General features: G+C 44.4%; 1 protein-coding gene across 1 annotated transcript in view; it reads left to right on the forward strand.

Moving 5' to 3' along the window:
- The first annotated feature begins 11,306 nt into the window (after window positions 1–11,306).
- The window catches only part of spag17 (sperm associated antigen 17), a 32,579-nt gene continuing 15,985 nt past the window's right edge, over window positions 11,307–27,900 (forward strand). Inside the window, exons 1-28 of the mRNA XM_036545564.1 lie at window positions 11,307–11,408; window positions 11,899–12,039; window positions 12,512–12,571; window positions 13,635–13,766; window positions 15,975–16,155; window positions 16,809–16,979; window positions 17,370–17,539; window positions 17,944–18,105; window positions 18,331–18,400; window positions 18,520–18,635; window positions 19,404–19,541; window positions 19,734–19,847; window positions 20,333–20,480; window positions 20,636–20,826; window positions 21,421–21,543; window positions 21,786–21,940; window positions 22,404–22,591; window positions 22,877–22,911; window positions 23,007–23,243; window positions 23,474–23,588; window positions 24,286–24,405; window positions 24,616–24,726; window positions 24,952–25,151; window positions 25,544–25,666; window positions 25,722–25,736; window positions 25,813–25,953; window positions 26,376–26,514; window positions 27,666–27,886. Coding sequence (XP_036401457.1) covers window positions 11,307–11,408; window positions 11,899–12,039; window positions 12,512–12,571; window positions 13,635–13,766; window positions 15,975–16,155; window positions 16,809–16,979; window positions 17,370–17,539; window positions 17,944–18,105; window positions 18,331–18,400; window positions 18,520–18,635; window positions 19,404–19,541; window positions 19,734–19,847; window positions 20,333–20,480; window positions 20,636–20,826; window positions 21,421–21,543; window positions 21,786–21,940; window positions 22,404–22,591; window positions 22,877–22,911; window positions 23,007–23,243; window positions 23,474–23,588; window positions 24,286–24,405; window positions 24,616–24,726; window positions 24,952–25,151; window positions 25,544–25,666; window positions 25,722–25,736; window positions 25,813–25,953; window positions 26,376–26,514; window positions 27,666–27,886 — 3,819 coding nt within the window. The remainder of the gene's footprint in view (window positions 11,409–11,898; window positions 12,040–12,511; window positions 12,572–13,634; window positions 13,767–15,974; window positions 16,156–16,808; window positions 16,980–17,369; window positions 17,540–17,943; window positions 18,106–18,330; window positions 18,401–18,519; window positions 18,636–19,403; window positions 19,542–19,733; window positions 19,848–20,332; window positions 20,481–20,635; window positions 20,827–21,420; window positions 21,544–21,785; window positions 21,941–22,403; window positions 22,592–22,876; window positions 22,912–23,006; window positions 23,244–23,473; window positions 23,589–24,285; window positions 24,406–24,615; window positions 24,727–24,951; window positions 25,152–25,543; window positions 25,667–25,721; window positions 25,737–25,812; window positions 25,954–26,375; window positions 26,515–27,665; window positions 27,887–27,900) is intronic.

The raw sequence follows: 27,900 nt of genomic DNA on the forward strand, positions 1-27,900 counted from the left end.
CTTCACCACTGCTCTCAAACACCAATCCGAGTTGCTGATCTCAAAAACAATGCCTGTCAAACTGATCTCAAAAGTCTGCGTCGAACAGAGGTGCTCAATGCACCTGTCAATTGCAATATTGGTTTACCTACTTCATTCATGTGACAAGCACATGCCTGCAAGCTGTAAATACCTCCGAGCTCTTTCTCTTTATGGAAGACCACAAAGCTCACAGTGCCTGACACACCAGTCCCCAGAACAGCTGCAGGAAGAAACAGGAACTCAATACTCCAAGAACCCTTATACCTCTAACAGCACCTGCTCCTATGCCACCATCCATGGCCATTTCACTACTGGTGAAAAACATGAATGCAAAATGTCAGCTTCTGATTTTTCTGGGTTAGACCTTGATATTTTTGCCTTGGTTTCTTTTTTGTTTCCTGATCAGCTGTCCAGGTTTTTCACTTTCCGGACTTGTTTGCAGATTTTTAATGTGAGGGATTTACCTCCCTGATGAACCAAAGGGATGTCTTCCAAGCCTTTCCTCACATCTGCTGTTCATTTTACTAATTAGTGCCCCCCCACCGATACCACTACCATGCTGCTGACCTCAGGTCAGTCTACATCAAACGGAGCAGGACCAAGGCTAGATCGGAAACATTTGCTTGTTGCCAGACACTTGGCTGCTTCAGAACATGATTTATCAGCTTAGTTATTTTTTTAATTCTGTGTTTCTGCAGGAAATGCTTCCTCATTCTCTGCATTTCTCCAGGACATGGTTCCTTGTTCTCAGTGTAATTAAAGGTGCCATTAGCGATGGAATGGCCTAGCCTTTTAATTTTAAAAACTTTTTTATTCAATGTCCATTCAAGGTTTGATGAAGACCAAGGTGGGATTTCCTTTATTTTGGCTGCTTGTTAGTTTACAAAAATCATTGGGAAAAATTGCAGCAATGTTAACATGGGTTTAGACCTCATGTGGAAGACATGAGGCTACTGTACTATATTAGAAGTGAGGCAGGTGTTCTTAATAAATGAGATTAGGAACAGCCACTCACAGGCCACATGGAGTCCAGCAGTCTATACCTAAGGTTTGAACCCCTGCTAAGGTCATTACAATTGCCCCATCATGCCATACTCTTTTGTTTAAGGTAGACTGAAAATAAGGCGAAGTACAAGCAGTAGAATGTGACGTTCCCTCTGATTGGTGTGATTTACATGAATGAGACACACCCCCCATTTTAACGAAAAATATTCTTGTCATACTCATATTTCATTTAAAAAATCGTCTGCCTCATCAGTGGTCTCTTCATGTGTAATTTATGGCAGTGCTTTAACCCTTTAGCAGTCCCCTAGGTGGTCATGGTCAGCTTTACAGTCAGCTCTGAATCTTGTGGTTTTGTCCCCCTGTTTGAATCAAAACCACTTTTTAATGGAAGAAAAAAAGCCAATGCCAAACCCAATCAGAAAAATTCACCATCGCATAAGCATAAAGAACTTGACTAAGCCAATCAAAAAATAAAAAATCAAAAAAGGGAAAGCCAAAACCAATCAGAAAAAAATTCACCATCACATAAGCATAAAGAACTTGACTAAGCCAATCAAAATTTGAAAAATAAAAAAATGCAAATCCAAACACAATCAAAAAAATTTACCATCACATAACCTTAAAGAATTTGACAGAGCCAGCTGTGTGTGTGTGTGTGTGTGTGTGTGTGTGTGTGTGTGTGTGTGTGTGTGTGTGTGTGTGTGTGTGTGTGTGTGATTGTGTAGTTGAAAGAAACAGGTCAGTTAGATGAGATAAGCGACCCCCTCCTCCCCAGCAGTAGCACTGCTAAATCCATCATCTCTATGGTAGTCCTACTGAGAATCTGGGATATAGTACTGGTTTAGGGTTAGGGCAGGTGAAAGGAAAGGTTAAAGAGAACAGAACAGTGATGAAGAACAATGACAATTTAAAGACTGATGCTCCACCAATGAAAAATGTGTTGTAATGGTAAGGAGCAGGGCTTGTATCCCAAAGGTTGCATGTATAAGGTTGCCTGTTTAATTAATTGCACTGCTGCTACACCCTTTGGCAAGGTACTTAACTCTTGTAAATATCCAGCTATATGAATGGATAATATGTAAAAATTGCAAGCAATGTAAGTCTAGACAAGGCATCTGTTAAGCAAATGCAATGTGATAGAGAATAACCCCTTCCAGCCCTGAGATCCACCCAGGGCTGGAAATACCCTGGCATTCATTGAATAACAATGCATAGATTTCAAAGTCTCAGCCATCATTTTTTCTTATAACAAGAACATTATTTCTTTTCAGATCCTTTGGAAAGCACTTTGATACATGGATATACAGTACAAGTTACAGGTTTATGCAGAATGCTGTTTGGATATAGTACAGTTTTATTATGGTGCCTAAAATTGTTTCTTTATTAAATGAAAGTTCTTCTGTGATGTATTAACAGAGCATCAGTATATCCACCCCGAGCACATCCAGTTTGCTTAAAATGGTTCTCATTCTCCTTGGTAGAAACCTAAGAAAATGTGCACTGCTTCCGCTTGTAATGAGTTTAAACTGTATAAATAGTTCAGCCTTGCCCTTTGACGCATGTACTCCTGTCAAGGTCTGACTTCAGAAAACAAACTACTCTGAATGAAAATGTCAATCAATTACAGCTAAAGAAAGTACCTCTGGCCAGTGGAATGTTCTGGAATGTTTAGGGAAGAGGTGCAGCGCAGCCTGGTAGAACACTTATCGGAGAAGAGTTCCAGTCTTTCTGAATGGTCTGTATTATAAAGCTGGGGAGAAGTGCTCCACAAATGGCGCAGTACACAAAGAATAGCCGATCCACTCAAAAACGTAAATCGCCCATTTTTGCGGCATCACCGAATTACACAGTCCCGGGCTCACAAAACAGGGAGTCTGCATCATGGAAAAATGCAATGCAGCCTTTAGCTTTGGTATAGAATTTCTCTCTTCTTCTTCCTCTGTTTATCTTTCCCCTTCATACATTTACTTGCAGACAAATAAAGACATCGCTTGATGATATCAATGGGTAATATGAATCTCGGTGTCAGTATTTCAGATGTATTTATCCATGGGCCTCTGAACATTGCCTAGATCATCACTCAGACAGCAAAGTGCTCCCTATTGTGCTTTTATCATCCACTAATTTTCCTGTCTCCAGACAGATGTGCAGTCCATTCACACACATGGCAGGAGCCCAGGGACCTGGTGACAGAAAATGAGCACAGGCAGGTTTGCCTGTGTGGTCAGGTTTGCCTGTGTGGTCAGGTTGCCTGTGTGGTCAGGTTTGCCTGTGTGGCCAGGTTGCCTGTGTGGTCAGGTTGCCTGTATGCTTTACCTGTGTGGTCAGGTTTGCCTGTGTGGTTTGCCTGTGTGGTCAGGTTTGCCTGTGTGATTTACCTGTGTGGTCAGGTTTGCCTGTGTTGTTTACCTGTGTGGTTTACCTGTGTGGTCAGTTTTACCTGTGTGTTTTACCTGTGTGGTCAGTTTTACCTGTGTGTTTTACCTGTGTGGTCAGTTTTACCTGTGTCAGCCCTTAAGAATGGCTTGTGGTCACTCGGGTGATGTTTATTAAGGATCTGCCTCTGCCTGGCATTTTAGACCATGACCAGGTATCCTCTGATAGATAAAATCAATCAGTTTAGAGTAGAGTATAATCTCTTTTTATGGTCTGTCAGCACTCTATTTTGTTTTGTGTTTTAGTATATGTTTCTTTATTGTCCAGATAAGAGTGTTTGCTCTCCTGAAGCTGACTCCTGGTGATGCTGCTCTGCTCGGTGAGCTTCAGAACCAGCTGGCTGGGGGAATCTCTTTTAGGTCCAGATCTGGGTATTACAGGGCTTTATGATGGAATGAGCTTGGATCATTTACATTACATTTACATTTATTCATTCAGCAGACGCTTTTATCCAAAGCGAAGTACAAAGGTGCATATAATGGGCAAACAGTAGGCACAAGGGCAAGGTGCGTACAGGTCATACAATGCAGATAGTGCTGAAGCTGAGCACAAGGTCAGTGAAGCGAGACAGAACTGTGCTGTGGGTCACTGAGTCAAAACTTAAAAGCTCTTTGTAGAGTTTTTCCTTTGCAATTTTATATATATATTTTTGCATAATTCTACATGCATAGTTTTATTTGTCACCATGACTTGTGCTAGGACGCTACTCTCTCTTCCCCTTCACTACCACTGCTGTTTCCCAGCCCATTTAATTCAATATGTCAGTGTGTGTGAAAGTAAGATTCCCTGAGAGAGCAACCAGAGCAGGATCATGTAACACATCAAATTCTCTAATGCTCTCTCAACATTCCTGCTTTCACCCAGCCTCATGGCAGTGCAGTGAAAATGTTACATGTTACCTGAGAAACTCACTGTTTTGACATTCTATCACCATCACTACCCCTACACTAGTACTAATACAACTGTCACCATCACTAGCTATTCTATCACTTTTCCCTCCTCAACTCTCCCCCACCTCTACCTCTTTCTACCCTCATTGATAATGAATTTCCACCCTACTTTGAGACTAAAGTGATTGATATCTAAAAGCCCCTACAACAACCAGCACAGAACCCCAGTCACACAACAACTGGTTCCCATACCAACCCACCAACTCTCTCAGCACTCCTAGCTGTTTCCAATGCTGACCTTCCACAGCTACCAACAGCTAATAGACTAACCACCTGTCCACTGGACACCCATCTTCTCTCCCCTAATACAGACCTCTACACCTGCTCTCCTTCCAATTATCTCCTCCTAGCGAAATTTATCCCTGACCTCTGTCTGCATTCCTGAAGCCTTAAAACAAGAAGTAAAACCACCAATTAAGAGACCAACCTTGAACACCTCACTGGTCCAAAACTATACAGGCCTGTCTCTCTCCTCCATTTTCTCTCAAAAAGTCCAGAAATAGGTTGTAAGTAACTAGGCTCAGCATGACCTCTGTGAGGCTTCAATGAACTGAACACCCTTATCCAAAGAGGAGGGTTAAGGAGCCTGAGCTTCAGACCTGTGCTGGGAATGACTTTGTGGGTAACGCTTAATTTTAAATTTTTTTGTGTATATTTGAACATGGGACAAAGCTTGAGGTAACTGTTCTCACCTAATCTGCAGCAAATTAAAGTCCTTTTCATTTTGGAAACCTTGTACTTCACATGCCTGTCACCATTCGGCCTCTCATGACGTCACAACGTACTCAGTCTTGGTCAGTGTTCCTCATTGGTTGTGCACAGCGGGAAGGTACATGTGGCTTGGCCCTCTCTGTGTTGTCTGGGTTGGGTTGGATCTCTGATCTGGCTCCTTTGTGTTGATTAGAGCTGGATCCCTTTCTCACTGTCTCTTTAAATTTGTACCAACTCTCCTTCACAGGTGTAGATATTGCAATAATGATAGATGCTATCCAAACCTGAACTGGGGCTGAACTGAGGCTCCTGGGTTTTGCACTGTATGTTGGTAGAGGCGAGCGGGATGAGCACAGTGAGGGATGCTGTTAGACTTCGTACATGTGGGTTTTTTGGTCTGAGTGCTGGGGGCAGGGGCTGTTCAGGGTAACTTGTTTTCCCAGCTGTTTGAAGGGAAACACTGCACTGCATGACACATGTTTCCACAGCTGTTCACGGAACATGAGACATGAGCCTAGCATATCCCCATCCCCTCCCACCCTAGCACACAGGCATACAGAGAGCCCCCCAAAACACAGTACGTTCCCTTAAAGAGAGCACTATCCTACCGAGTGCTTTCCTATTACCCTATTATAGTGCTTTCCCACAGAGTGCACTACAAGTCTGACACATTGGAACCAGCACAGAATGTTATCCAGTGCCCTCACACCCCCCCGTACATCCTCACACGCCCCCACCCCCAAACAACACATCTTCTCCCAGAATTCCAACACTGATACAAAGCACACTCACACCCCCGCACACCAATGCTTGCACATCTTTTTCTTTGAGGCATGGGGGTGTTTGGTGCTGAATCAACAGCATGGGGGTGTTTGGTGCTGAATGAAAAAGCCTGACCTCTGATCACTTATACTGTATTTCCCAGAGTTCCCTGCACATCTCCATCATGAAACGCCAATCCAGGCTCTGTATGTGCAGCATAGCACCAGCCTGTGAGTACGGCCCCATCACCAGAAGAATGGAGGAGATGTGAGGAGCAGAGAGGGTCAGCCGGTGACAGGTATGACAGCCCTGGCTCCCAGATTCTGAGTTAATTTTAAACACAAGGATCAAGTGTGCTCTCGTTGACGTGCCGTGCGTGAGAGAGAGTGGCAGTCTCTGTTCATTACCTCAAGCTAGCGTAACACATTTCTGTCATCCGTGAGTGAAGAAGTATAAGTTGCCTCAGCAGCACAAGTGTTTGAAGGAAAATATTGGCAGGAGAGCATCCCTGTGTTTACTACCTTTCTGTGTAACGATCTGGGTTTAGAAAGAATGCAGTTTACAAAGAAACCAACTGGTGCTGGAAGCCCAGCATGTGACATTCTGATGTCATCTTTGTAACTTTTATGATGTCACCATTGCTATCATTTGTGACATCACCGTTCCCATTGGTTGTGACATCACTGTTACCGTTGACTGTGAGCTTATCACAAAAGCAAAGATTTCACAGGGAAATCTCAAGCAGCTGAGCATGATTCATAGACCGTGACTCCATCTGGCTATCATGACGTAAACATGACTGGACTTGTTATTTCTGGATAGAATTAATGAACAACCGCATCCTGAACACTACGGTTCCTTAAACGATTTCATTTTACTTAACATTTATATGTAATGTAATTAGTACCCACTTAACTTGAAGTAGAGCACAGCAAACATCTGTCACTTGCTTTCTTCAGTAAAACTCATCCAATGATATTCTGTTTTCAGCCTCATGGTCTCACACAGGGACAAATGAGTGCATGAGGGCCCCCTCCCCGATACCCCAGCAGGAATCTGAAGAATGGTGGCGTCTGCCCCCCCGACCTCCCCCCTTCGCCCCCCTCCCCCTTCTGATTTGTGTTTATTTTCTGGCACCCTGTCGTGAAACTTCCCCATCAACTGCATATTAATCTTATGACAGGTGCAGTCAGTGAATTTCTAAAGTTGGTTCTTGCAACCACAACACAAGCTCAAGATGAATTTATGAGGCTTTCCACACTCATACGCATGCACACACACACGCACACACACACACTGCTTCAATAAAAAGTGTGATGAACACTCCTATTCCGGTAGTTAGCCAGTCAGAAGGTGTGATTTTGTTTTATAGAGACATATTTAATGCCACAGTCTCATTAGCCGTCTACACATGCTCATCGTATTGTCTTATCATACTGACATATCTTCTATATTGTTTGATAGAAAATTCAGATTAGTATTTTTATCTGTTGTATGGCATTTGTATTCATAGTAGTGGCAGTTAGCAGAAATAGCAATAGAAGTAGTAGTATTTCATTTGTTATAAATCTGCTTCATGAAAATGACAGATTTGAAAAGATCGTGGGAGGCAGCACATAGAGAACAGGAATGCATTTGTTAGCCGCGGATGTTCTCTCTAGATTTAAAATAAATCAAATGCACATGTGCTTTAAATGAAACTAATCCTTCAACACACATTAAAGGTGGCGTAAAAGGGTTAGGAATTATACCTTATGTCACGTTGTTGCATTAAATATTATTTTCATGCAGTAGTTTCGGTGTGAGGCAGCACGGCTGAAAGGGTTGGTTTTGTTTTCATAGCTGGGACTGATTTACTGTCCGATGGCTCTTCACTCACTCCTGTGAAACACAACACAATGAACGTCCACAAGTGAACCGACATCCACATCCAGCGCAGCCCAGCTGATCTCACACAGGCTTGTAGGTGACTTTATACAGAACAGCTGAAACATCATCTTTTTAATGTGGACTGAACGACCAAAAACAGTTTAATGTTTGGAGCCCTGCCAATCAGACAAGGTGCTGTAACTCAGTTCAGCTGCCATTAAGAAGGTGCGTAGAGGTGTAAAGCTGAGATCTCTGAGTGAGGGAGATCTGCAGTGTGGAGGTGTGAAGTTAACATCTTTACGGGAGGGTGATCTGTTGTGTATAGGGGTGTGAAGTTGAGGTGGGGGAAGATGACAGCCTGGAGGGAGTGTGTGTGTGTAATAATTTTTATTGAATTAAACAGTGGTGAGTGATCGCATAGCCACAGTCTCACACTGGCTGAGTGATCACAGCACATTGGAATCCCAGCTCAAAGCCATGAAAGAATAGACAACTTCAGCTGTGTTAGGAAAGCACCCCGACACACACACAGTTTAACTTAATTGAACATTAATACGAAGTAAGTCCACAATCTTTAGTTCTGTCACCCAGGATTGGCAACATGGAGAGAGGGGTTGAGTGTAAGACGTGTGTATGTGTGTGTGTGGGGGGGGGTGCATGCGGGGATGGGGAGGCTGGGAAGGTAATGGTAGAAGTAAGGTGGGTGTGTACAAGTATTTTATTACAAATGACAAAAACAATGTTAAAACGAATCTATCAAAACAGTCACAAAATATTAAAATGACACAAACAAGTATAATACTAAAAAAAAGCCATCGGCCATTGTTCTCGCTGATTGTTTACAACTGTATGTGATGCTTGACGTATCCCAGCAACCCAGTAATTTACAAGAGCACAATGCCTGACAGAACCTTCCTCTAAAGCGTAGTGTTTTCACTGATAGAGGAAAAATTGTTTTGCTGACCCCTGCTGGATTGGAGTGTTGCTTCTTTCTTCCTTTTGTCAGGGTGATATCTTGGAATAGGGTGCCATAAAGAAAGCCATCACATGAAGCAAGAACACAGCCAGCACTGGCTTTTTGGGGGAGGGTGGGGTCCGCATGAGACCCACATGCATGTCAGTAATGCAGATTTCACATCCTCTTAGATAAGAATAAACACATGTCTGAGTCATATGCAGGTGTCGAATGTACACTCATCTCACATGGAACATTTGGATGAACATCTTGTACATATGTATGCTAGTGTAGCGCTTTGATCGACAGGCCTGCTGGCCCATTGGATGTTCCAAAGGTCAAAGGTCTTTGACAATCTGTCTGCTTTCAGAACATTTTTATTCTTATTTTTTCTAAAAATAAACTTCAAAGTAAAAGCCCCTGCCAATGCCAGACCAAGCTCTGAGCCTCACAGTCTATAGAATAAAATGAAGGGCTTTATTATTTACAAGGTCACTTTAAGAAGGTGAAGAGGAGTTCCAGGTCATTTTTACTTCAACATGGGAGTGAGACTGTATCAGATGGTGTCAATACTATACCTGTTTATGTTATTAGAAAGGGACAACGAAAGGAGTTGCAAGGCAATGTTTGTAATACTTTATCTGTTCCTGGCACAGGTTCAATTTGGACATGACCAGTTTACATATGATCTGGCCTGAAACTACCAAACTATTTTCACAGTTACTGCTGTTCAGATCCATGTTTCTATGATACCTTCTCTGAAAGTCTTGACAAATGCTACCTCAAAAGAAAAGGCGTTAAACAGTGTTAGCAGCCCAGGCCAGGATACAGAAGGGACATGACTGAGATGAGCAACCCTTCCAGAAGGGACAAGTAGGTCACCAGAGGTAGAGGGGACAGAGTGGTCAGGGATGAGTTTAGGATCGTAAGTATGGAGGTGTCGTTCTTGTCACTGCAGTATTTTGCTTGGTTGTTGATCAGTCGAGGCTGTTACGTTCTAAATCAGCTGGAGAGGCTTGATCGCAGTGGCCACGAGGTGAGCCACAAAAGAATGGCAGTGGTCCAGTCTGAAAAACATGAGGACCTGTAGTTGTGTTGAGCTGGTACTGAAAAATGGATACACTTTTCGCATTATCAAGCAGGAAACTGCAGCTCTGTGTTACTGTTACTGTATTGTCTGTGAAGGTTATCATCCATCTCCGCCCTCAGGTTCCTGGCGCTCTGTGATGCTGACACAGTGACAATGGCAAAGATAAAGGAAATATAACGCAGTGTTGAGGACTCAGCTGGCATATAGAGCAGATCGGTTTTGTAGAGACTGAGCTTCAGGTGTTTGATGATTAAACAAGTACACCTGGTCCACTAGTATTCTACTAGCCCAGCCTCCAATAATCACATGTAAGTTCCATCTTTTTACATAGTATTTCAAAAAAACAACCTTCATTTGGTGAGAAGAACAGTCCTGGAATTAATTCTTACCTGGGCTGAAGGTAGCTCTGTGTATAAATTTAGATACATTCCACAGGTGACAAGCATGCTACAACATATAAAAACCACTTCTGCCATTTGTATGGACATTGGACTGTGATACTATTTTTAATGTCTTATATACTTTTATGTTTTAATCACTTGAATGTGTGCATACACTATGCTTTGTTGTGTTGTTTGTGCGCTGTATGTGTTCTGTGTGGGCTGAATTGTTTCAGCAGTGAAATATCAATAAACCACAAACAGAAAAAGAGGCAGAGTTTAGTTGTGGGGAAATTCTGAAATCCTTGCCTGTTTGTAAAGCTTGTTTGGGAAATAAAATGGGTATGAGAACTCACCTCCTGCTCTGCAGACAAACCTGCTTTATTTTTACTATTCCTTTTTTTCCATCAACCCCCATCTGACAGTAGCACCTGTAGTGTAATGAAAATGTCACAGATAAAATACAATAAGCTTTCAACAGCTAGTGTAATAAATACCTACTGTACACATGTCTATTATTATTATTATTATTATTATTATTATTATTGTTATTATTATTATTATTATTATTATTATTGTTGTTGTTGTTGATTATGTTTATATAGCACCCATGAAATGATGCTTTGGGGAATGGAGCACTCTCGTATCATTCACATAAGGTTGCAGCAAAGATGCGCAAACTGTGTTGCAGCGATGCAAGGACGAGGTAAGAAGGTTGGGGATTAACTGAGACAGGAAAGCACTGAAATATTCGGATAGATTAAAGGGATAGTTGTCAGGTGTACACCAATCAACAAATTCCAAGCAGAAAAACACGCATGGTAGCTCGCCGACACTTTTGAAAGTGATGCTCGTCCGTCCTGCGGCAATGTTCGCGCGTGTTCAGCAGGTGTCTCCCTCGCGCTCAGTCTCGACGGGCCTCGTGCACCCTGCTCGTGCTCGCTGACGGTTGCTAAGAGCAACCGAAACGCGTCCAGACAGAGCACGTTCACGTAAAGGCAACAAAGACTTCTGTCGTCACACGGACAAAGCTAAAACGCTAAATATAACGTAGACTGTTACATTTCCAGTCGTCTGAAATCGATGTCCGGTGTGTAGCTTAACGCATTTGCTAACACGAGTGAAACATGCCACCGAAAAGGGTAAAGAGTGGAAATGTGTCAGGCTCGGCTGCAGCGACCCAAAATAAAACTTGGGAAAGTGGCCTTGTTGCAGCACCTTTTGAGGAGGTAACAGCATATACGCGGAAAACGTAGCAAACTCAAGTGCATGAGCACCTGCTGAGCTAAGTTACAGTATTGAGTAAAAGTGGGTTTCTCAAACGCAGCACCTGATGTGTTGAATTACTGTAATAATTTCATGCTGCTTTGCATAGCAAAGTTTTTGGATGACAATGTACTATTTTGCTATACATTCGGACAACGCTTAGCAAATTTGGAAATGGGCAGGGGCAAATGAATTTTAAAGGACATGTAAAATAATGTTTGGAACGAAATGTATCTTTAGTTTGCCAACTAATTGATGTGTCAGAGATGCGTAATTTCAGTTCATTACGTGCAATGTGGTAATACCGCCACCTTGTGATGTTTTATGTAGCACTGGGGCATCTTGGTGTCGCAAAAACGTCACACACGCTATTCAATTTTGTAATTCGTAATCCTGATGGGCGAAGTACATGTGGTCCGGGCTGTGTATCATCCCTGTCTCCTCTCACGACAGGACACCTGGAAGGCGGACATTTCTCTGGTGGTGGGCGAAAGATGGGAGGACGAGGACAGCATCAAAGCCCTCCTCTTAGCAGCGCAGTTACCAGCGCGCAGGTTGTTCAGTGTTATCACGTGGGACGCCACGCTCGAGAAGGTATACAGTTTAATAAAAAAATTGAAAAGGCGATTTTTAGTGATATCTGCAAATCCGGTGGCAGCATCTGGGCGTTCATTAGACTGGTAAAATACCGCGCAACATTAATCTTATCTGTTGTCTGGTGTGATGGTCAAAACCTAATATGCAGTCCGGTACAGGCGCTAAGGGGCCGGATTTATAACGACATGGGGCACTACTTTTATCACCTGAAGCCTTATTTGCTTTAATAAATATTTATCTACACAAATGAATTCATATATACAAATAAAATTGAATTGATTTGAATATATAATGTATATTGGTATGTATTTTTAATTTCTCTAGTCTGCCAATAATTACACTATAGAAATTAGATTGAATTCACACTTTACAGTTTGGCATTTATCAGACTCGAGTATATAGAGAGGTTTGAGAACGTTTTTGTGGTGAATCGAATGCTGCTTGAATAATGTGTCAAAATCATTCACAGATCAATGAACTGGGAAATCCAAAATCCAAGAAACCTAAGGACGTGCCCATTTTTTATGAGGTAGTATTTTTTCCCTGTTCTGCCAGCTGCGCTGACCATTCAACCTACATATGTTCCGTGAATGTGCATTGGCTGTTCAAGGCACACAGACAAAATCAGTAACAAGCAGTCACAGAAACACCGCTTACACATCCCATACGGCTCTAAGCCACTTACTTTAAATGCAGGGAGTTTAGATACTGTTGTGCGTACATTGGTAGTTGGAAACCATTCTCTGACAGTAGAGTAAATTTTTTTTTTTTTAAAAGTAAGCCCCCCTTCCCCAGTTTCTCTCAGGTAAAATACAACTCCTGTTTTTTGAAATGCACTGATTCAAAACAAATGCTCAGGCACCCAAACACAAACCGCTGGAGTGGAACCATTAACAAAAATGTCAAAATTACATCCCTCACACTTAATTTGTTACTGTCGTTATGAGCATTCTATTATTGGCTTGAAAACAACATGTGAAAAAGAAAGAGTGGAAAATATTACAAGGAAATGACTAACAGAGATTTGGGGAAGGAACGCATTCCGAGACTGGGGAAATTGCGCTGGGTACAGTGGAGACTAGAGGAATTTAACCAAGTCCCTAATGAGGTTTCACAGGGGGAGGGCACCGGTCCCTCGGGGGAGCGCTTGCCAGGTGTCAGAGAGTGGCAGTAAAATGCATCGCCAACAAGTCGTAAAAACCGTGACCGTTAAAAAAAGGGGGTACCAGTACATGTAAAACTGCCTTTTTCATGCACTCCTGGTCTTTATTGCATGCGTGTGTGTGTGTGTGTTTCATGCTCTCTTGGTCTTTATTGTGTGCGCGTTTATTTCATGCACTTTTGGTTTTTGTTGCACGCACCTTTGTTCTTTATTTCACGTGTGATTTCTCTCATGAAAAAAATGAGAGAGAAAAAAAAACACGGCCGAACAGTAATGCCAGCTTAAGTGTATGGATAATAAACCTCATAATGGAAATGAAATCAAATGTTATTTCAGTTGTCCGTGATAAATATTTTCCCCCATTAAAAGGCGTGTTTATGTTAATGTGTTCGCTGCATACGTGCGTTAGCGCTTCATGATGTCTCCCAAGGTGATGGAGTCAGCCAAGTCTGTCCTGGACGCGGGGGAAGAGATCCCCTCTCACCTCCTGGGCAAGCTCATCAAGTTCCAGCTCCTGGTCATCAAAGCCAACGACCAGCAGAGGAGAGCCGCAGAGCAGAGGGTGAGATTTCCTGGCAATGACCTCCAGACGCTCACCTTTCCTGACAAATGACCTTCAGAGGGTCAGGCATTCTTGGCAACGACTTTCACAGGGGTGAGGGTGTCCTGGCAATCACCTTCAGAAGGTTTCCTCAGGTCCTCCATGGCATGCCAGCAGACAGCATCAGATGCCAAATGTAGGTAGTGCCTTTGCGTAAGAGACAGCGGCTTAGCAATTGAGAGACAAATCACAGGTAAGCTGTTTATCTGTTCAGTGTGGGCCCATGTATTTGCAGATGAGGGCCTGTCCTATGTTTCTGTAGGCTAGTCTCAGGCTAGTAGTAGCCACTGCTTTATGCATCGGGTGGAACTGCTGTGTGGATGAAGCTCCTTTTGCAGTTTGGATTTGTTGAATCATTTTCTACGTGGCCACATCTGTGTCACATCTGGAGTCCCCACAGTCAGGCAAAACCGCAAACCAAGCCAGCCCACACACCATCCCTCCAGCTCCATCAGTAATGAAGTCAGCAGAGGCAGGAATACAGGTTCCACTGAAAGATGCAGACGGGAGTGTGTGTGCGTGTGTGTGTGTGTGCGTATGTGTGTGTGTGTGTGTGTGTGTGTTTGTCTGTGTCCGCGCATGCATGTGAGTGTATGCAGATGTATGGATGTGCAAGTTTGTGCATGCGTTCATGCATGTGCATACGTTCATGTGGAGAAAAGCATGTTCTAGTGGGAGTGTATGCATGCGTATATGCACATGCATGTCTGTTGTGTGCTGTTGAATGCTTTTAATATAATTGTGTGCATGTGTGTACTTGTGTGTGTATGTGTATGTGTCTGTCAGACTGTCTAATTATTTTTTAATCTCTGTAAGTGTGATGTTTATGCGTAAGAACAAAGAATATAGCCTCATAACTAGCTGTCAGGTTTTTTTATGACCTAATAAAAAAGAGTTAATTCATTTCTTTTCCTTGTGAGCTTAAATAACATAGGGCAAAGAGGGGTTCAAGCTCCATTGAAGTTTTTCACAACCAGAAATAAACACATGTGGAAAACTCTATTTAATGAGGACATTATGCTGGTCTTCATGAATACCGCTGTACAGTAGCTCTCACTCGGTTTCAGTGTGACGTTGAAACCAATCTCACCGCCAGTATATCCATGCTTTAAGGAAAGACTGCACTGAAATCAGTGCAGAATCGTGTTCTATTCTCCATTTGCTCTGCAGTGGGGTGTGTGATGCACGCTGAGAGCCTGGCTAATTTTTTGAGAGTTACAAGGGTGATAAAGCCGGCTGGAATTTCATGTCTCTCTCTTCCGCTAACACTGGTCAGGGGACATGAAGGTCCCTGTGCTGTGAGCCACTGCTAGCAAGTCTGACAGCACTCTCTCCCAATGTGAGCTCCTGTTAGATGCGCTCAACCATGGGGTCCTATAGGGAAAACCCAGGACCTAAAGGGGGAGAACGAGGAAATACACTATCTCAGCGGACTATTGGAAAACTGTGTAGAATACATGAAAAAGGAAATGACGGAGCAATTGCCTTTCTTGTTCAAATCTTTATAAAGTTATACATCATTGTGGAAAGCCACATTGCTCCACTGCACAGGAATGGTTATGGCTTCATTAGGAGATTACACTTCTTTTTTGTTTTGAGACCAGGCACATCAAATACTTTTACTGTGTTCATTTGTTTTCCATCTGTTGCAGAATATTGTTTTTTGATTATCAAACAACATGAAAAGAAACACATATTGATGAGATGCTATAGGAATATTAACATTTTATTAACAATTCTGTTTTGGGGGTGTGTGTGCATTTGGGTTTACGGTGCTAGATTGTGCCAGAGCTGAGAGGTCCACGACTATAAATATCCCACTTGCCATGTCTTTTCTGCCTTAGCTGTTCACAGCATCCCTTCTCCATCCCATCTCCCCCTTTCTTTCCCTGTTTATGACATCCACACAGGGGTTGACACCCTCGGCCCGTGGCGGCCCAGGTGTGGTCCCTTTGTCAGACTCCAAGACAAATATATCCAAGACCTCTATAACCATATCACAGCATTCACCCTTTGATTGCGTGGAAATTTATATCTGCTGAATTGCTGTGTAAGTCCCAGCCACTCTTACGCATTTATAGATTTCCTGTCTGTGTTGGGGAGCTCAGTGTTCTTTGCCTGTTCCAGGTGGAAATATTGCTCTCATTTACCTTATTCTGGTCATTCCAGCCTGCTGAAGACAAGGCCAAGGGCAAGACCAGAGCCCCCTCTGCTCTCAAAGACAAAGGAGGAGCCGCTAAGCATGCTGGGAAGGGGGACAAGGGGAAGAAACAGTCCGAGCCAGCCCTTCCGGCAAAAGAGACCAAGCTGAAACGCAGAGGGGAGGGGGACGAAACCAGCAAGTACATTGGTGCGCTTGTATGGTAGTGATGTTGTATTCATCCCTACGCATGCTGTGTGTCTAAGTAGGGAGAGATGACCATAGTGGACTAACCTGAGCTTCCTGACGTTTCCATTGAGTGCTCCTTTTGTATTTAGTATGTTCACAGTGCTCACTAGATTATGTACGTTCACATAATCTACTGACTGTACTCTTCTGTCTGTGGAGGAAAAAATTACACTCGAGTCTGTTTAGGAGGTTAATACAGTGAAGTCTTTTATTACAAGTGCACTTGGAGACTAATGCATTAAAGCACATATAAAAGGTACAGTATGCAGAAGTCTGCCATTGAGGAGAACCCCCCTCAGACACAGTCTAAAGGCATGTGTAGTGATGTCTGTGAGCCAATTAAAATAGAAGCATTAATCATCATCCAATAGTAATGCATGTTCTCATTGATACAGTTACAACAGTCCAACCATAAGAGAGACTTGTCTACAGTACAGAACTTCAAAATTTCAAAACTCATCTGCACTCATCTAGATGGGTGGTAGTGAGCACATAATAGATAATAATAATAATAATAGCAGATAATAATAATAAAACATGGTCACACAGGGTAATTTAAGGTCAACGATTTCCAACATTTTCAGTTAAAACAATTTTGTGCGTCTGTATTACAGATGACGAGCCGGATGACGGACCTCAACACTACGTGCTGATAGTGGGATTCCACCAGCCTCAGCTGATCGCTGTCCTGGACACGCTTGGCATCCACGTGTCCAATGTCGTTAAGGTGTCCTCTGAGATCTACGGCAAGCTGGAGGTGCCCCAGGAAACCTCTGTGCAGGAGAGTACCTCCACACCACGGGAGGAGGGTGAGATGACGAGAACTTAAACCTCTCAGAAATCTGAGCTCTGCTTCCCTCTGGTGGGTGTAGATGGTCATGGCTGGTTAAGTATCCACTGCCACAGTCAAGTGTGACTGTCCCTCTTAAGAGTGCAAACCTCTGGCCATCCCAACAGAGGAGGAGGGGACCGACGTGCCTTTTACAACCGGATCTGAGCCCTTTGGGTCACATACTGTAACTGCAAAGACATTAACATAGTTGTGATACAATCTGGAAAGACACTAAGGAAAAACTGCAAATGAGATATACTGTTATTATTAAACTGTGTGAATGACACACACCAATGAAACTGAGATTGACTCAGGCAGGCTGACTGTAGCACTGCTTTCTCAGCTGGTGAAGGTCGGAGTCGAATGCAGGATCAGCTGGACCGGTTCTGGAAGTACCTGGAGGCGGTTCTAAAGAGCGGCCCTCCCCAGTCCAAACTCTTCAACGTGGCCCGGCTGAAGTACACCGTGAAGGAGGAGATGCTGCCCCAGGACAGAGAGAGCAGTGAGGCCATGGTGGGTTACTGTCATTTATATTACAGCTCTACAGCTGTCTAATGGGAAATCTACAACAGCAAGACTTACGTGGTGAATATTTGATCCAACTGTCATTTCAATTTGCCTGTATACAGCGTAGAAGTGTAGAAGGAAGATAAGGCAGAGGAGCATGTTGTAAGTCATGCACCAGACTGTTATAGGCTCAAGTCCCAGGCAAGGCCTTGCTTTCGGGTTCTTGAGCTGTTTCTGTAAAGATATGTAGCTCTAGAAATGTGAGCTATACAAAGTCAAAGGCATGAGGTCCTCCTCTTTAAGAAGTGCATCTCTAAGACACATGTTCCTGTGTCTAAGACGTGCTTTTCCCATCTGTAAGCTGTGTGTTCCTGCTCTCTGAGATGTGCCTTTCTCTTGCGGGAGGTCAGCTGGCGTTTGGAATGCGTGTGTTTGAGGGTGTGGCCTGTCTGATCTACGACTGCCTGGACTGGAGGAGGCAGCACCAGCACTACCTGAGCAGTATGAGGCTGATCCCGGTCCCAACTGTCACCGGGGGTGACGTCACGGGCCGCCAAGTAGGGACCGCACAGGTGGGCCGTGTCAGCATGTCTGTCAAGAATTTTTTTTTGCATTGTTGTCTATATATTGGCATACAACTGGCAGGGGATTCCATCCCTACTGTAAATTTAATATTATGCATCACTAGTATATGTATAGCAAGTAATGTATAGTATTCCCAAAGCAGGGTTGCAAATGTCCAGTAAAGTGATGTAAACTTTAGTGCAAAAGGAGTAAAAACTGCTGTTTCCTCTCAGTCCAGGGCTGCAGCAGCTCCCCAGTCGTCAGCATCCCGGAGGAAGACGATTGCAGAGGATCCCATGCCTGGTACTGATCTCAGATCAGTCTGTCTCTGTGTCACCAAAGGGTGTATCGGCATCAACATTGATTACATAAACGTAGTTCCAGCTGGTGCTCTCATTGGCTGTATTCTGTGTGGCCCCCAGCCCGGTCTCCATTACTGACCACAGAGGTGGACATGCACTACTACAGAGACCTGCTGGATCTGATCCCCCCAGAGGCCGTGTCTGTACCACTCATCCTGCACTGCATGCTAGAACAGGTACAGTCCAGTATGCCCCTACCATTATACACTGGAACAGTTGCAGTACAATGTGTCCCTACCATTATACACTGGAACAGGTACAGTACAATGTGCCCCTACCATTATACACTGGAACAGTTACAGTACAATGTGCCCCTACCACTACACACTGGAACAGGTACAGTCCAGAGTGCCCCTACCACTACACACTGGAACAGTTACAGTACAATGTGTCCCTACCATTATGCACTAGAACAGTTACAGTACAATGTGCCCCTACCATTATACACTGGAACAGTTACAGTACAATGTGTCCCTGCCATTATACACTGGAACAGTTACAGTACAATGTGTCCCTGCCATTATACACTGGAACAGTTACAGTACAATGTGCCCCTACCACTACACACTGGAACAGGTACAGTCCAGAGTGCCCCTACCACTACACACTGGAACAGATAGAGTTCAGTATGGCCCCTACCGCTACACACAGGATCAGATACAGTGTAGTATGCTCCTACAATTACATACTGGAACATATACAATATGCTATACCTTTCACTACTGCGCAATGGACCAGGTAGAGTGCGTTCCTGTACTGGAGGGGTGATTAGGCCATCCAACAGTATCTTTCCCTCACTGTTACCACCTTTCTGCTTACAGATGGCCCGTATTCTTCTGTAGTGACTCCCTATAGGCCGGATTTGGATGGATGGTTGGATGTCCTGTCCTGGAGGTGGTACTGTAGAGTGGGTTCACAGCTCTTTATGTCTGTGTCCTGTCCAGGTGGTTGCAACTGAAGAGGACATCCCTCCTCCGTCCACAGTGAGACCAGAGCCGCGAGCGGATGGGCTGGACCATAATCTGGCTGAGCACATGGTTTCCTCCGCACTGAGCCTGAATCTGTCTGAAGAGGAGAAGAAGGTACTGCACTGCATCAGACCCGGAGCGCCCCCATTCATTCGATCAGAGCCATCCACTGGCCCCAGTCCACCCTAGTTATATTTGCATTGAATTTCTTGTCATGTTTAGTTGTATTTGTGCTGTGTTTGGATGTATTAGTATGATATAAATGTTGTTTTTTTTGGACTTACGTCGCATCTGTTGTGACGGTAGGCACTGATGGAACATTTCGGGGTTGAGGAGCGCGGTCAGAAGAAGAAAGAGTCCCAGCGCCCCCTGCTGCTCAGCTATCATGATGAGAGGAGCATGAGACTTCACCAGCTGCCGGTGAGCACACTGCCTCCCTCAGTGCCCCCTGTCTGTCCTCCCTCACAGTCTCATCATTCACTTCAGTTCTGAATGCCTTATTAGCATGTTATAGATGTGCTGTACATAGTAGCAAAGCTAAATATCCACAATAACAACAGTTGTCATCTCTATAATAACAACAAGAAGAATATCATTATAAGATGCCCTTTTACATTGATGGAAGAACCTAGTTTTAGACTTCAATGACCGTAATTTGCGGTGTTCTGTGTTTTTTCCAGTCATAAAATTGTGTGTAATTCTCTGCAATGTAGATCTTTTTGACCAAAATCATTACCTTTGTCTTTTTTAAATGTATGGCCAGGGCCCAAGTCTGGCAGTACTGCTCCCCCCTTCTATCCCAGTTCAATTGAATGAATTCTCAAAACAATGTTAAGGCCTTGCCTCTGCCTCTCTGCGGCCTGTGTCATGGCTTCCTCTGCTCTCTGTGTCTGCTGTGGCTGCAGGTGCAGGGCGGTTTTGATGCAGTCAAAGTGGAAGATGAGATGCTGAGGAACAGCCCTCTGTGGAGAGCTGTCTGTTCTGCTCAGCCTCACAGTGAGAGCAGGAGGAGACTGGCCAGAATGCAGGAGCTCGTCCACTTCAGCACAGACGGTGAGGCCAAGCTGGGACCATGGACTCCAGAACAATCATAGGATACATCAGAAGCCAATTAATCAACTACTGTTGGTAGATAGATAGAGAGATGTGTTATGTACATGTAGAGTGTGGAGTAATAATGAGTGTTGCTTTGTTTTTTCTGCAAGCAGAGTCTCTGAGCTGGGTGGAGGTGGAAAGGGCCTTCCAGCAGTTTGTGTTTGAAAGCATGCAGCTGACGGAGGTGGATGAGACGGGACTGCTAACAGAGGCGGGGTCACAGGAAGCGCCTCCGGTGCCCTGGAACGACCCAGTCTCATTCCTACAGCACATCCGCACACGGGACAGAGATGACCTCACAAACGCAGGTGGATCCTCCATGGGCCTTTTCACAAATGGAGCTTCACAGTCTGTTTAGTAGGCAAGGCTGTCAATGGTTGTTTGATTTTAAAGAATCACAGTGTTTTTGCTCTGATTTGATCCAATCAGGTTAAATGGAAGCTCCATTAAGTTAAGTGATGATTAAAGCTCCTTTCTCTGAGTGCCGTTGTAGTGATGTGTTAGCTGCACAGGACTCGGCATTTTAATTAGCGCTGCTTTTTTTACCATTCTTAGAAAACAACCAAGGAGGATCAGAAGAAAACAAGGTACATATTACTGCTGAAATGACAACAATATACAATAGAAGATAGATTAATAAATCATAAATCGTAGCACAAGCTGTCATTCAAAGTAATAACTATAAAACATCATGACAATTATAAAGACCATAAAGATAACAATCCATAATTTACTGGAAGTCACTCCAAATGACATTATTCCTGTCTATTTAAATATCTTTTTTTAAAGTACTTTCTGGCTAAACATCTATTATAATTGGAATAATTATATATTATATTGGCATAAATGTTATCATGTTTATCAGTTATGTTGATCATAGTGTTTTATTGGTTTGTAGGGAGAGGAAAGGGAGGAGCGCCCATTGAACAACGTGAATACATCGGAGATCAGAGGAGCTCGGGTTCGATCTCTGAGAGACTGGCATTTCGCCGAGCACCATGATCCCAATGTGTTCCCACAGGTGATTACCACCAAAGATATTCTATTTACAAAATGTGCAAAAAATAGGGAAATGTCTAGTGTTGAAATATGATGTCTTTGTCATTTCTGTGTCCTCTTTAGCCTTCACAGACTCTCTATTCTGCATGTTTAACGTAGAAAGAGTGGCGTTCTCTCTCCCCTGTAGAATTTCTCTCTCCTGTAGTGTAGAATTACATCTGCCCTCCTTTCCGTCCATAATGGTTTGTTGTTGTTCATTTTTAGATTCTACAGGAGGCCTCTGAGATGCATGGCTGTGTGGACATGCTCAGTGGTATCCAGGACAATGTTCTGTTTGTGGTGTGTCACAATCCCATGAGCCTGCAGCGACAGAGCAAGGAACTCTGGGATATAGCTCTCCACACTGACGTTGGTTTCAGGTGTGTTTGCCATAGATACAGAATCATTTGATATATGTAAGGTTAATTTTTTATGCTTTTCCTGTTTTCTCTCCGATTGGAATCACTATACTGTCATTAGCATTCAGACTGCCGTGGTGCACTGTGGGACTTGTGGTGCAAAAGATAGCTATTAGCTGCATATTGCTGTGGATTGCATTTATGTAGAGGATTTGCAGAGAGAGAAGTCTAGTGATTCCAAACATCAGGGTCACTCCTTCTCTGACTCAGACTCACTGACTCACTTAAATGAGGGGCTCCCCAATACAATCACAGTACCCTAATGTTATCACTAGATGGTGATGAAAACACACAACCAAGAGGATTCACCATAATACCCACAGTGTGACACAGCTGTTTAACAGGTCCTGGTCTTCCACCTTTTTTTAAATATGTGAATTTGCTCAGCTTGCATTTTTTTCTCCCTTTCTTTCTTTCTCCACAGGAATTACCTGGAGCATGTAGCGGACTCCATCTCTGACTGGACGAGCCAGGAGGAGGTGAAATGGAGAGCCCTGCAGGAGCAGAGAGAGGCGGAGCGTGTGAGGGCAGAGACCCCCTCTGAGCAGTCAGAGAAAGGAAAGGCAGATACCCCCAGGAAGAGGAGCAGGGCATCTCCCAGGAGGTCAGCAGGTGAGAGGGCAGGATACTCCATACACCTGTGTAATTACAATGCTATTACATCTACAGCAGTGTAGCGGGAATGAAACCGGGAGGCTGCAGGGTCGATATCAGCTGTGAATTTGTATTTTTACAACACAGGACTGCATATTTATAATATGTAAAACATTGTTAAGTCGAGCTGGGTGAGGGCATCTGGTAAGGAAATTAACTGCGAATAAGAGCAATAGTATTAAATGTGGTTTCTCTTCACCCGGGAAGCCTCTCCTGTGAAATCTCCCTGTCCGGATGATCCAGCCCTGGACATACACATACGGCAGGACTCTCTAAAGGTGAAGCCACGGCCAAATGCAGAATCCTTTCCTCTTTTGCTCTTTTTTCTCCTTCTTCTGGTTGTTGTTGTAAGGTGTTTATTTTGTTACCCCAGACATGGAAGATAGAGCAGGACAGACTGCGGGAAGAGGAGCTCAGCAAGAAAGCCAAGAAGGAGAGGGAGGGGAAAGGGACGTCGAAGGGAGGAGAGCGTTCGCAGTCTTCCAGGGGGAGCAAGAAAACCCCCTCCGCCACCAGGAGGAAAAGGGAGGGAACCCCGAAGACCCCCGATTCTGTAGCGCCCCCTGAGGATGGGAGGACAGAACTGCAGCCACCCAAGGATGAACCCAAGGTGAGTCCCTCAGCCCAGGTACACAAGGGAGCATTTAACTAACACATAGCACTCTTTCAATGTAACAGTGACAATACTACAACACCAGCATCACAGGTAGCATCAGGAGAATATCCTCTTAGACAGGGAGCAGTGAAAAAAATTCAGAAAATAACTGCAGTATGTGATATTTCATTTGCTCCTTCAGTTGTGTTAATAGAGCATGCACTGCACCTGTTCACAATCTGCAGGGATTCACTGGCTACAGTGTGGGGGGAGACCTGATCCAGGTGTGGGGTCAAACCCAGTCCCTGTTCCCCTCAGATGGAGGACGCATCCGAGTGGAAACTGTGCACTTTATCCAGGGTAAATTTGCAATTACACACACAGTTACCAATCAATCCAATTTTTTTTTATTACCAATGAATCTGATTTTATTTGGTAAAGTGCATTTTTACAACAGAAGTTGTCACAAAGCAAGATCCAGGACCCTCCTATCTGTTTCTCCTGTAAACATCAGCAAATGTAATAGGTGCTTATTACTTGTATTATTGTGAATTAAGATGTTTTTGGAATACCACCATGAAGAAACAGCCTGTTAAACCCACAGCAATCCGATGCTCTGTGGTTTACTGTGGGAGATGTTTTGAAGACATATACTGTATGTGCTCCTTCAGACAGGAGTCTGTAGCAGCTTTATTGCAACACAGTCATATGCTTCATCAACATGGACGAATCAGATTAGTGGGCCTTTTGCTTCAGCAACTTGTGTTCTAACCAGAGGGTTTTAGGCCCAGTGCCATTGTGGGGCATTGTTGTTATGCCCTAGAGCAAAGACCCTAGCTTCATAAGCTATTTACTGTGGATTCCCTAGGGTGTCTAACATGTATTACTGTAAAGTAATACACTATGTGCTCTCTATGTCACCTGCCCATTGGTTGCATATTTGACTGACAGGACAATTCTCTGTTAACTATGGTAAGAGGACACACAGAATACGGAATACACAGGGACATTACTGACCGCAATGCCTGTGTGAAGTCTGGGTGTGCTGTGGTTCCAGGTTCAACGCTGGTCAAAGTGTGTGTGATTAAAGACAAGCATCACTTCTTCACCCACATCACGGAGCCCAAGAGGAGCTCGGACGAAAAGGAGGATGACATCACCTCCGGGACAGGAGGAGGTGGCTGAGTCTCTGCCCGCTCTCTGCCTCATCCCTCTTTGATCCCTCTCAGTCCTCTCTGTTTGCTTTTCTAGAAACTAACTTGTTATGATTTCGTTACTAGAAACACTGGTTGTTTTTTTTCTTTTTATGTGCTGTTCCAATAGATACATGTCATGCTTTGATAATTGGAAATTCGTGTTGCGCTGTGTTTATTTTTCCGTCTCTCAGAGAGTCAGAAGGGAATGAGGAGTGTGAGTAAGTTTGGCTCCTTCTCTGCCGTGCTGGATAACGGCATCCGTCTCTCCTTCAGTCACCACGGCCCCTCGGGAGAAAGCAGAGGTCACATCAATTACAGATTATTATTATTGTTATGATGATGATGATTATTATGTACTTTTGCTTGACTTCTCTTAGTTTTCTAGGCTGCCTAGTTTCAGATTTGCACAAACAGGTCGTTTAACTTGGATGGATATATTTCTGTACTCTAGCACTGGAAGTTGCTCTGGAAAAAGAGTGCCTGCTAAATGAATGTAATGTGTATTGTGTCTCCTGTTTGTAATATAGAGGAGAGAGATGCCACTTTGGCCTCTGTGCTGAACATCCCACCACCCTCCACCCCCTCTCCCGCCCCCTCCAGTGCCACCTCACCCTCCCCCACTGGGAAACGCCTCAAGTCCTCACACTCCAAAGCATCCCGAACAAAAGGGTCCACTCCCCCCGCTGTCCTGACAGAGAAGGGTGGCACCAAAGAACAAGAAGCACAGGTGATCTAATGCTGCACTTGGACAAAGATACCAGGGTGACACTCTCTGCCCCGTATGCACGTGGAATCATGGGTGCTTGATCACTGTAAAGCTTTTTAATGTACGAATGCAAATACTTACACTACCAAGCAGGGTGAGAGCTGATTGGGTCGTCTCTTGAAACATTAAAAACATGATCACAACCCTGATTCCTCCATGTTCTGAGAACGGGTTGTATTTGCTGTCGTTATCACTTCCTGTTCAAACACTCCAAACAGGGCCATTGAGTGTACTGGAGTCAGAGAGTCCTGGGTTCGAATCCCAGAGAGGAAAGTTGTTATTGAGCACATTACTGACCCTTAACCGCTCCTGTTTTGTGATTGTTGGTTTGTTTTTTCGTCTGTGTGTGGCAGGAGGTATTACAGAAGCCTGTGGGAATGGAGAATTCCGCCATCTTGCCGGAGCCCCGGCCCGGTTTCCAGCGCTTGAACGCGTCCGCCCCCAATGGCCTGCTGCTGCAGTTCCTCAGTGAGGGGGTAACAGGTGGCTCAGGCACGGTCTCTACTTTCTGCTGAACTCCACCTGGGTGAGAGCACCAAAGCTTACGTTCTCTCAGACATTGCTGTGATGTTTTTTAGCAGTGCGGTGTCTCCCGGCTGCAGGTGTGAAAGGAAAGGCCGAGGGGGTGATGGTGAGGCAGAGTTTCCCCACTCTGTGGCACGGTGTTGCAGGGAGGAGAGAGCTGCCCCTTGCTCTGGAGCGGTCCAGAGTCATCACCAGCCAGGGCACAGTCATCAAATACATGAGAGATGGCTCCACTGAGGTAATACACCACGCACCACCACCTGCTAAAGCAGTGCACCACCCTCACCTGATAAAGTATTACAACATCCACATCCACTGGGGTACACTAATACACCACTCACATTAAAGCAGGGCACCACCATCACCTGCTAAAGTAATCCACTGGGGTACAGTAACACACCACTAACATCCACCGAAGCAGTGTACCACTCACACCTTTTAGTGTAATACACCATCCACATCCACTGTGGTACATGAATACACCGTTTGCTTACAGTGTTGTATACTAATATACCATTCACATACACTGTGGTACAGTAATTCACCATTCACATCCACAGGGGTACAGTAATATACCATTCACATTCACTGGGGTACACTAATGTACCATTCAAATCCATGGGAGTAACTCATTTTCTCCCTTTGTCTCTCACCCCTCAGGTTCTATTTCCTGATGGCACAGTCAGTAACAGCCCTGACTGCAGGACAGCTAATCATCCGTCCACCAACACCCCCACTCCGCAGGAAGAGCCTGTGAAAGATCAAAGGTCGCAGGGCAAAGATGCAGTGGAGAAAAAGGGTGAGAGCAAAGATCGAGTGCACAGAGCCGTGTAAGACTCATTACCTTGCACCCAATCAAAACATTTTATCTCAGTTAACAACTGCACTGCTCAAAATTCTCTGAAGGCCTGTTGGATTTAACATAGTTTTCTTTTAGTATATCTATACATCACTCATGCCTCTGCCCTCCGGGATCACATTCCACAGAGCGCATTTGATTAACACCCTGAATTGCTACTCTCACAGCCCTATCAGATGATATGGCCCCTCAAATCCAGCCTCTGTCCCGATTGGTGCTCTTTAGGGGACCCGCTCTGTGATTCGCCACACTTGTCACTGGCACCAGGGCTAAAAGCTTTTCAGTTGGATGAGAATTATTTTGAATTTTTATGACAAAGCAGTCCATGTGCTGCACAAATGGAAAAGCACAGTGACCGGCTTGCGGGCTGTCAGTCACATTGGTTGCTGTGGTGATTGCTGAGCACAGCCAGGCTGTAGAGACAGAGAGGGGGACAGAGAAAGAGGCACAGAGGGGGAGAGTGGCACTGGAGACACAGTGTTGTTGAAGCAAGCATAAGGCTATATTAAGACAGCTCATGTTTCATGCATCAGGAGCTCATTGAAGATCAAAGACTGGGAGAACTAATCAAAACCACTACATTCAATTAGAATCCTTCGTCATAATACACACATTTTCTGGACAGAGAACTATTATTTCTCAAAAAAACTGGTGACTCGTTGTGATGTTTAGTTTTTCTGTTTTTTTTGAGGGGGGGGGGGGGGGGTTTGGCAGCTCATTCAAATGAGTGATTCTTTTTAGCAATGCTGGTTAGGTTGATTCAGATACTGTAGCTGTTACAGCTGTTTCTCCCAGTCTCCTGTCCCTTCTGTGTATGTGTGTGTGTGTGTGTGTGTGTGTGTGTGTGTGTGTGCGCGCAGGTGTTAGTGGGTGTGTATGAGAAGGTTTGTGTGTGCTCGCGCATGCATGAGTGAGTGTGCTTTGAGTGAGGGAGTACATGTGACAGGGCGTGCCTATGTGCCTGTGAGCTTAAATAAAGGAGTGTGTGTGTGTGCGCATGCGTGTAGGTGCATCTCTCTCAGTTTCTGACTGTGAATGAAGACACTGTGAGTATGAGATGTAAGTCCAACCTCGAGTTGTTGGTCACATAGGGAAGTCTTCCAGCCTGAGTACTGCGGATGTGACGAAGACAGAGGGGACCGAGCATGCCGAGTCTGACCACAGTGCCGGCCAGGGTGGGGCTGTGCAAGCACAGGAGAGAACCTGGGTCACCACCACGCCCTCAGGAATCAGGGTGGCCACCCCTGACGATAGGGCCATCGACACCCGGCCACTGCTGGCCTACAAAGCCACCGATCCCCTCACTGGAGCCGTGAGTACAGCGGC

This window comes from Megalops cyprinoides, chromosome 14 (genome assembly GCF_013368585.1).
Source record: "Megalops cyprinoides isolate fMegCyp1 chromosome 14, fMegCyp1.pri, whole genome shotgun sequence".
Classification (NCBI taxonomy): domain Eukaryota; kingdom Metazoa; phylum Chordata; class Actinopteri; order Elopiformes; family Megalopidae; genus Megalops; species Megalops cyprinoides.